The sequence below is a fragment of the Aquarana catesbeiana genome, linkage group LG03 (assembly GCF_042186555.1).
Source record: "Aquarana catesbeiana isolate 2022-GZ linkage group LG03, ASM4218655v1, whole genome shotgun sequence".
In the NCBI taxonomy this organism is placed as follows: Eukaryota; Metazoa; Chordata; class Amphibia; order Anura; family Ranidae; genus Aquarana; species Aquarana catesbeiana.
In genome coordinates, this window is record NC_133326.1 from 124,752,274 (window position 1) to 124,762,752 (window position 10,479).

Consider the following 10,479-nt stretch of genomic DNA (forward strand, 5'->3'; position numbering starts at 1 on the left):
AAATTTTACATGCGATTATTGCTAGCAGCTATTATAGCCGCTGGCAGTTTTACCTGTGTTCTCCCAGTAGAGAAGGAAGACACAATGGCTCCATGGGAGGGATTCCCCCATCAACACTGACTATGTTGATGAGGGAATTGAGCAAATTTCTTTCCTGCAACCCAAGGTTGCAGGAAAGAAAATTGCTTTGTCTATGGCCGGCTTTAGTACCATGAAAACATATTTTTATGGTACTAAGTCAAAGGATGTTGTTGATTGCCATTGCTCTATTACTAGTATTGATCTACTTTTCAGAGATCCTTCCCAGATAGCAGGGATAACTTGCCAATAATTTGTGGCAGTGTTGAAGTGTAAGTCTGTTAACTTGCTGCACATTTTCATTGGCAAGTTGTACACTTGCAGAGTACTTGAAGCACAAGTTCTAGTTGACACTTTTCCAGTTTGTGGCATATTTGCGTGGCAATTCTCTAACAAGAGCAAAGTTGCAGTGGCGAGTCTACAGCAAGAGCTCTGCAAGTCTACATGAAAATTCAGTCACAGTGACCCCTGTGGTGGGATGACTATTGCACAACATAACAGAACCAGAACTTGCAGCAGACTTGCAGAATGTTTGCAAAGAAAGTTGATCTGGAGGAATGCAGTGCGGACTTTCTGCAATTGTGCAACAAACTTGTGAAGCCTGACTAGTCTAGCAATAGCTTAGCAAGTCATATTCAAACTTGCAGCACAATTGTTTGCTATCTGGGTGTGATAATGACATATCTTCTGTTCTGTGTTGCTTCTGGTTCCCAGCATCCATTTACCTTACAGCCATTTCCAGGAATGTGTGCATTGGGAATATTTCTTTGGGCATCCTTTTGATGCCACACATTTATTGCCCAGTCACATGTTGGGGGGATGTGATCTAACTGTATAGATTATCTGCAGTAGAGAAAATTCAGGTCACCAACCTGCATGTCCTGCTCAACAGAGCTGTGTAAATCTCCGGACTGGATAGAAAGATTTGCAGATCTTTTAGCTTTTGGCAGGTAAAACAACTGCCATATATGTATTTCATCTGTGCTTTAGCTGTTTTCCTGGAGTCTAGCTTTAATATAGTGATATCTAAAATAGGCAGTTCGCCTATATTATAATCATTTGCCCCATTTATTATTCTGCTTATTGAGCTCCACAGTATATCACTTGACTAGGAGCTCTTATAAGGTGTGAGAAGATATTTAAAGCAGAACTTCAGGAATTAACTGTTTTGCAAACTAACACATTGTACAGTTTGCATTGGAGTCGGTCCGACTGTTCGTCCGGCTTCTGTCGAAAGGGCATGATCGAAAAATGTCTGGTGATTGGCTTCAGATCAGCGTTCTTAGCCAATGGCTGACCAGATTGTTCTGGCGGAGAGGACTGCCCCCCGGGGGTTGTGCGGTGAGGTCAGTGGCTAGTTAGGCACTGGCTAGTATCAGAGCCATATACACGCAGGTTACATATTCACAAGTTACAGTATCTCACAAAAGTGAGTATAAAAAGTTGCAACAGCCACCATTTTATTCCCTAGGGTCTTTGCTAAAAAATATATATATATAATGTTGAGTAATTTTCTAGCAAAAAAAATATAATTTTTACATGTAGGAGAGAAGTGTCAGAATTGGCCTGGGTGGCAAGTGGTTAATTACCATAAGTAAGTAATATACAAATAATTATTATATATTGTTTTTAAGGTAATTTAGTATATTTTCAAAAACTGTACTCAATCAGGTGGCTTAATGGACAAATTACTGAAGTTTGAAGTTATAACTTTAAACCAGTAATTTCACAGTAAACAGATAAATAATAAATTATTATGTTATAACATGTAGCATAATAATAGAGTGGGGAGGGAAAGTATTCAGACCCCCTTAAATTTTTCACTCTTTGTTATATTGCAGCCATTTGCTAAAATCATTTAAGTTCATTTTTTTCCTCATCAATGTACACACAGCACCCCATATTGACAGAAAAACACAGAATTGTTGACATTTTTGCAGATTTATTAAAAAAGAAAAACTGAAATATCACATGGTGTTAAGTATTCAGACCCTTTGCTCAGTATTTAGTAGAAGCGCCCTTTTGATCTAATACAGCCATGAGTCTTTTTGGGAAAGATGCAACAAGTTTTTCACACCTGGATTTGGGGATCCTCTGCCATTCCTCCTTGCAGATCCTCTCCAGTTCTGTCAGGTTGGATGGTAAACGTTGGTGGACAGACATTTTTAGGTCTCTCCAGAGATGCTCAATTGGGTTTAAGTCAGGGCTCTGGCTGAGCCATTTAAGAAAAGTCACAGAGTTGTTGTGAAGTCACTCCTTCGTTATTTTAGCTGTGTGCTTAGGGTCATTGTCTTGTTGGAAGGTAAACCTTCGGCCCAGTCTGAGGTCCTGAGCACTCTGGAGAAGGTTTTCATCCAGGATATCCCTGTACTTGGCCGCATTTATCTTTCCCTCAATTGCAACCAGTCGTCCTGTACCTGCAGCTGAAAAACACCCCCACAGCATGATGCTGCCACCACCATGCTTCACTGTTGGGACTGTATTGGACAGGTGATGAGCAGTGCCTGGTTTTCTCCACACATACCGCTTAGAATTAAGGCCAAAAAGTTCTATCTTGGTCTCATCAGACCAGAGAATCTTATTTCTCACCATCTTGGAGTCCTTCAGGGTTTTCTTTTTTTTTAGCAAACTCCATGCGGGCTGTGATGTGTCTTGCACTGAGGAGAGGCTTCCGTCTGGCCACTCTGTCATATTTTTGTAAGCTTGGCCAGATCTGTGCCTTGCCACAATTCTGTCTCTGAGCTCTTCAGGCAGTTCCTTTGACCTCATGATTCTCATTTGCTCTGACATGCACTGTGAGCTGTAAGGTCTTATATAGACAGGTGTGTGGCTTTCCTAATCAAGTCCAATCAGTATAATCAAACACAGCTGGACTCAAATGAAGGTGTAGAACCATCTCAAGGATGATCAGAAGAAATGGACAGCACCTGAGTTAAATATATGAGTGTCACAGCAAAGGGTCTGAATACTTAGGACCATGTGATATTTCAGTTTTTCTTTTTTAATAAATCTGCAAAAATGTCAACAATTCTGTGTTTTTCTGTCAATATGGGGTGCGGTGTGTACATTAATGAGGAAAAAAATTAACTTAAATGATTTTAGCAAATGGCTGCAATATGACAAAGAGTGAAAAATTTAAGGGGGTCTGAATACTTCCGTCCCCACTGTATATTATTTAGCTTGATTTAAAAAGTACCTTTTCAGCAGTGGCGGCCTGTCCATAGAGGGTGAACGGGCGCCGCCCCCTATACACTGTCCGCTCCCCCTGATCTTCTAAGCAGGGCACCGGACTATGGATTCTAATGCAGGGTGGGTGTTTTTTTGAAGCACGTGATTAGAGCCAGAGGCTCTAATAGGCTTTAAAAAAGGGTGGGGGAAAAAAAGTGCTCTGCGCTCCGAGCCCACCCAGTTGTGTGACGATAGCTATTTTCGCTATTCGCTATTTTCAGAGGCAGGTCATGAGACCTGTTTCCCAATTGGCCAAAGCATCGGGTGATCCTATTGGATGCCATTATGCTTAGGTGGAAGAGAAAGGAGACACACGGCTGAGGAAGCCGCTGGAGGAGCAGACACTGGAGCTGCTTCTTGCACCCTTCCGCCGCCCACAAGGACCATGCTGGAGGACACCACAGTCCGCAAACTAGATCGGGTGGGGGGGTGGTAGTGCTATGCCACCGGCCTAGACCGGGGTGGGGGGGGTGGTAGTGCTGCATCGCCGGCCGCCTGGGGTGGGGGGTTGGTTGTTTGCCGCTGCCCACTCTTCTCCCTCTTACCTGTGTGAGAAAAACATGGGATTATGGGTAAATCTTATACCCATGAACCCATGTTTTTCCTTCTAGTTAAGAGGGCTTGGCTGGAAGGGAGCATTTTTGTTTTAGACACATGCCCCTACTATGACACTGCAGTGAGAGGAGAGCCTCCACTGCAGCATTTTTATTGGACAGCTGGGACCAAAGGTGCTTTACCATTAGTCCAAGGCTCCAAGCTGTCTAATGAACTCAGTTCCTCTGACAAGAAGTCAGAGGCACTGTGAGCTCATCCTCTCAATCTGCTGCAAACAGTGTGTGCTAACTTTTATTTAAATTGGCTGCGCTGTATGTAGCTTCTGACAAACTGCACAAGGAGCCCCGTATCTCCGGAAGCATACGTCTCTGTGACCCCAGGTCTATGACCCTCGAAGTTCGATGGCTCCGCCTCACTTGCCTCCCCTGACTGCACGTCCCTGTTGTCCCCCTGTCAGAACACAATAGCACAGCAGGGGAGACCATTGTACTAACCAGTGTCAGAAGTATAGGGGTTGCTGAGGTCGCCATGGTGACTGGGCCCATGCAGCAGGGTGCCCTTGAGGGCTCCCTGTATACCTCCATAGGAGGAGCGGCAAGGGTGGCTGAGACCGAGCTCACCGATCCTCAGTCAAACTGTAATCAGCACTGTGCAGGGAGCTCGTCACACTGATTACATCTAAAGTAAAGTCACAGTATGTGCTGTGCTCTTTGTCTCTCCCTACAGTGCAATACCCGGCAGGAAGAGGTACGGTAAAGCACTGCCGATTTTTAAAAGGCTATCTGTATGTGTGTATGTGCATGCATATATGTATGTGTGTGTGTGCATGTATTTATGTGTGTGTGTGCATGTATGTGTGTGTGTGCATGTATGTATGTGTGTGTGCATGTGTTTACATGTGTGTGCATATATGCATTTATATATATGTGTGTGTTTACATGTATGTATGCACAGTTTATGTATGCGCGTTTAATCCTGACCCCCTATATGTGTAAAATTAGAACTGATTTTTTTCTTGCTTGTTCATAGTACCAGCAAAAAAATGCTGTTCCCCTGAAAAGTGATCCATGCTCAGATCGCTTTTCAGAGGCATTTGACAGCCGGTAAAGAGGCAATATGTTGCCTCCTGACTGCCTGTTTTAACCCCTTAAATGTAATGCACACAGTTGCGGGGTGGTTGCAGTGCAGCCCCATTCACCTAGGGGTATACTTCAAGGGTGCACTGACTGCAAAAAGATTGAGAAACACTGGCATAGAGGAACCGATCTCTCCATTTTTCTTCTGCAGCCGCTGAATGCCTGCAGGGGAGGGAGAGAAGGAGAAGCGGGGGGGGTTCTATTATATCAGTGGTCATCAACCCTGTCCTCAGGGCCCACTAACAGGCCAGGTTTTATGTATTACCTTGGGGAGATGCAGACTAGAATACTACAATCACGAAGCATTAAATGATATCACCTGTGATTTATTTCAGTTATCTTGCAAACCCGGCCTGTTAGTGGGCCCTGAGGACAGGGTTGATGACCACTGCTTTATATGCAGCCACCCACTTGTGACCGGGCCCTGTCCGGGGGTCAGGGGGGCCCTTCATGGTTTTTTGCATCGGGGCCCTGAAGGTTCTAGTTATGCCACTGGTACTAACATCGGATAGTTAGTACAGTGGCTCCTCCTGAGCTGTCAGTTTTTTTTTTCGTTCAGCAAGCTGAGTTGAACAAAAAAAAACCTACTGGTGTGTACTAGGCTACTGGTGTGTACTAGGTCCAGTGTGTCTCAATGTAAGTATCCATATTTGAGCTCCAGAGCCCCACTGGGCATGCTGAAAATCACTCTAGTACTCTGCACTACATACAGCTGTGATCTTCTAGGTGCTGTTCCTGATTTGTATCTTTTTTCATTGAAAACTAAGCCTTCTCTGATTGGACAAGATGGAGATTATACCATCATCTGTCCCACCTCTCTACCTCTTCCAATCCGAGAATGCTTAGTATTAATTGAAGCAAATACAAAGTGTTCTTCAACTGGCTGTTGCGCCAGGAACCAATGTAAAGTAAATGTAAGTTTGCAAACAAAATAATTCCTGGAGTTCCTTTTAAACTGAAGCTGTTCAATCAAGGTGCTATCAATAGATTTGTTAATGTTTAAAACAAAGCTTTGAGATTTCAAACGACTTTGAAAAAAAATGCCAACATCCTGTCTACTTCTTCAAAGCACCCAGAATAATTTGCCCAGTTTTAGAGAGAAGGAGCAACAAATCACCTGCATGTTTAGTTATAGAAACAAATGTTGTGGGGCACTATGAAATATTGTATTAATCTACCTGGAAACACTTTGCCCAGACATATTGAGTGTGAAAAGTTGAGTATTTGTATCCCATCTCTGGTGTCCATTTTGTTCTCTTGGGTGGATTCCATGTTGACTAGTGGTGTACCTCACTGACTGGAGAGGAGTAAAATTGTCTACAGAAGAAGAAATCCCACCTCTATCACAAGTACAGGTGTTCCTGTTAAAAGATTTCCCCTTAACTTGTAGTGACATGTAGTGTAACATGTTTAATCAATTTCTGTCTCTGTGACAATGGTTATAAAGATGATGAAGACCCAGATAGCATTAGGATTATGCAGAGCATCTAACCCTTTCTCGCTCTACCCAAAACTAAAAAAAAAAGTTTTGGCTACACTTCTCTGCAACAGTGAATATATACTGTGTGTGTGTATATATAAATATAAATATATAAATATATATATAAATATATAATAATGGATGGAATTATCCATGGTGAGTTAACTGTAATATTCAAAGCCAACATGATATTTGTATGTAAGTTTTGTTTGATTTGCAGTACAAAAAGACAGATTGGATAAAGCAATCTATAGTGTTAAAGATAAGAAACCTAACATCTTCTACAATTATATACTGCATGTATTTACATAAGCATGGTACATACTTGTGCTTGTATTACTACTAACAACTGACTTGTTTTATTCACAGAACGAGAAACCAAAAAGATTCTTTTTTGGAGACAAAAAGAAATGAAATCTTCATTTAAAGCAGCAAATGTATCGGAAGAGTTCCTATTTTATGTAATATATGTAAAATATGTACAGGACCTGATTAGAACCATACTTACTGGAATGAGGTATAAAATGTCTTAGGTAGCATGTATCAGATCTCACCATGCTTTGTGGCTCCTGCTATCATCTGTTCCAGTATAGGTTGGTGGAAACAGTATATGTTACAGAGCATGCATCTACAGTATGTCCTGTTTTCTAGAAATATAAGGAAATATAGCGAGTTCCTGTGGAACAGGTTCAAAACATATAAATGTTCGGAAATTAATATCTGTAAAAAAGGTTTTGCCTCTTGAGCATTGCTAATTTTCTTGGGGCCCCAAAGAAAAACCATTAAGTGCCCTCTGTCTCTCTTATCTCCATCTCAAATACAATTTCTCTGTTGATACAAAATATCATATCATAGATAGAAACACACTGTATGTATAGAAACTGGTTTACCTGTCAAAGGATTTTTAAAGTAATATACACACTCTTGTGATCCACTTACAATATGATGGATGGCAATACTTTCAGAAGCTGTTCTTTGAACTAGTGGATATCACAACAATTCTCATTCTCCTGTAAGTGCCCCTACTCTCATCCATCACCTAACAGTACATGCACTACTAATACAATCCTCAGATTTATTTTTTACAACTGTTGGTCGGAAAATCCACCATTCCTCTTTTCTGGATACCTTCTACTGTATAGATTTCTTTATTACGTAATACATACCTGGTACACCCATTATACTGTCTGTTATTCTTTCTTTACAATTTACAAGTTTGGGTGATGACCTAATCAGTCTGTTCAGTTGAAGGCTGTACCATAACAAGGAGGTTTTTAAAGTTTTATAAAAATCCCAAATTTCCCATTGTTTTGAAAATCCAATGGAAAGTACCTAAGGTAACAGAGATACTACAATAAAAAAAAACACATATCCTACTAAAATACCTATTACTTTAACTATATCTACATACTGTAAGTCTCATATACTATACCATCTCTAAACCTTACCAAAATAAAGCATGAAAAACAATACATGACAAAGTATACTCTATATACTACCAATAGTCTCTGATATAATACCAATCCATAAAAATATAACATCTAATCTTCATAGTAAACAGTTCTCAAATTCAAGTACAATCCTCATATAAGTGACCCTTTTGTATTCATTGTGTTCATACAGATACATTTGTGCAATTCCACTTGTGTACCCCTGCAGTGTACCACTCCACATTTCCTGGATACAAACTTAACTCTTTTAGATTATAAACAGTAAAATCAAATGTGCTATAAAACAACCAAGCTTTGGTATCCTTTACTAGATGGAAAGGATGTCTTTCATTCTTTCAGGTTCAATAGATCAACATTTCATGAGCATGACACATAAAAAGGCTCATAGCTTAAGACGATCTAAACTATTTATTTAAAGCTCATCTCTAGGGAAATAACACAACTACAATTGCAGTGGAGTTCCCCCTGTATTGCAAGGGTTAAATGTTTGTTTTTGTCTAGGGTATCTTATGAAAGTTTTACTTATCTTATCCCACATTCCCATAAGCTCCTCCCCTCCATCAGACCGGTCCCCCAAAGGTGCTTTTCTTCAGTGCTGCATCCATCAGTCACACTCTGACATCATCACAGTCCTGTATTGTAAGTGCGGTCGCTGAGGGACCCCCAACAACCTGGAGCAATGGAGGCAATAGGAAAGGGTCTGTTACTGGGGCAGCGAGGAATAAAGTAAGTAAGGTAGTCATAACACTGAATAAGGTAAGTAAACTGCTTTTTTATGGTACCCCTGACAAAAACAAGCATTTAACCATTGCAGGGTAAGTGGAGCCCCCTGAAAGAGTAGTTTCCCAGCAGTTCAACTTTATGATGCACAAAATAACACTTACATAAAAGTACACATGTGCACAAAGAATCAATAATGAGAAAGCGTAACCATAATCCAAATGTGTCTGGGTGTCCTCACAGCTTCCCAGCCTGCACGCTTACATCAGCAAGCTCCACCCTATGCGTCATGCCCTGTGGATTTCTTCAGGGATACCTTGCAATTATCAACAGTTTGCTGAAACCAAACCCAAGAAAATATAGGTGTTTTGCCAGATTAAAAAAGAAACATTTCCATTGAGTTCAACCAAAAAAAAAAAATGCATTTTTAGAATCCTAAACAAGTGCTTCCATTCAAAAATTGGCACTGAAGGGTTATTTGTAGGCAACTACAATACATTTCCAAGAATGAAAACAGTTCCTCTTTTTTGGCTCCCCTCCATTTGAATATGTGCAAGTGTTTTACAAAGAAAGTGCAGACAGCAGAACACACAAGAGGTGACTTACTTCCATATATAGGAATTGGTTTTTATACTGTAAGCTGTCTGCCACTTTCAAATCAATAGGCTTAATTCACAAAGCTAACAAACAAGATTAAGGATCTTTAACTAAAAAATAGGACAGTTATTTTCAGTGAGAGTCAAAATGATTTAAAAATTACAATCACAAGACAAAAAATATAGATCCTTATCCATATGTTGTGCTTTGTACATACGCTATGGGACATGCACGGCTCTTGATGACAAAAAAGTTTTGACTACAATTAATACATTATATAAGCAGGGCTGTCTTAAAAAGGGGCAGCTGCCCTGGGCCTAGTCATTCTTGTGGGGCCCAAAGCAGCTGCCCGCAAATAGTTTTCCCGGCTTTTGTTTTCCAGCATGCAATGTGCAGACATGCAACCTCCACCCTGGGAGACTACAGGGTCCTGCCCAATCAGCAGCAGCCTGAAGGTAGATCGACAGTGCAAAGGGCCAATGAGAGTAGTGGACTGGCTCAGATAACAGGGGCTCTGGAGTGCTGCTGTGCCTGGCTGGGGGATGTAATCAAGGATATGTTTGCCCAGGGTCTAATCAATATTAAAGACGGCCCTGATACAAAGTTTACAGTATAATGTACAGTTGCATGTTTATGGATCTTGATTTAGAGTAGGCAAAATTGACAAGACTGGCGGTCTCCTCATCTCTCCACCACTTTTTTAATTTTACATATGTTTAATGATTTTGATTTGTTAATTCATATTTACAATTTGATTAAAAGTTTGCTAGTACAGAATTACCTGAACCTAATGTTATGTTTTTTTATGGCATGGAATATGTAGGAAACAAAATACATAGCTTCTTTTTGATTACCTGCTGCATAATTGCATAGTTTAGTAGTGAAAACTATCATGCCAATCACATTCAACTTAAAGAAAACCTGTGGTTATTTTAATACTAATAAGTTACCAGCTGAACTTTATAGTTAAGGTAAGAAGATAAAGTTCTGGTCTGTTTGCTCCTTACTATTGGTCAGTTCGGCCACACGTTACATTTGGCAACTATAGGTGTGGCACAGGGGGAGGAATGGCTGGCCAATGCCTAACCTGGTTGACATTTGCATTATAGATTGTTACAGCTTATGAAGCTCCTTGTGCTTTTGGGAAGAATTATGAAACACCTCTGGCACCTATAAGTAACTAATAGTAAGTAGCAATTTACAAGGATGTGCATTTTTTATGCAGACTGCATGG

At 40.7% G+C, this 10,479-nt stretch overlaps 1 protein-coding gene across 2 annotated transcripts in view; it reads left to right on the forward strand.

Annotated features, from left to right (window-relative positions):
- The window catches only part of SH2D7 (SH2 domain containing 7), a 77,452-nt gene extending 67,421 nt beyond the window's left edge, over positions 1 to 10,031 (forward strand). For both annotated transcript variants that reach the window (XM_073619166.1, XM_073619165.1), the window contains exon 6: positions 6,847 to 10,031. In XM_073619166.1, the coding sequence (XP_073475267.1) occupies positions 6,847 to 6,891 (45 nt within the window). In that variant the 3' untranslated portion in view covers positions 6,892 to 10,031. The remainder of the gene's footprint in view (positions 1 to 6,846) is intronic.
- The last annotated feature ends 448 nt before the right edge of the window (positions 10,032 to 10,479 follow it).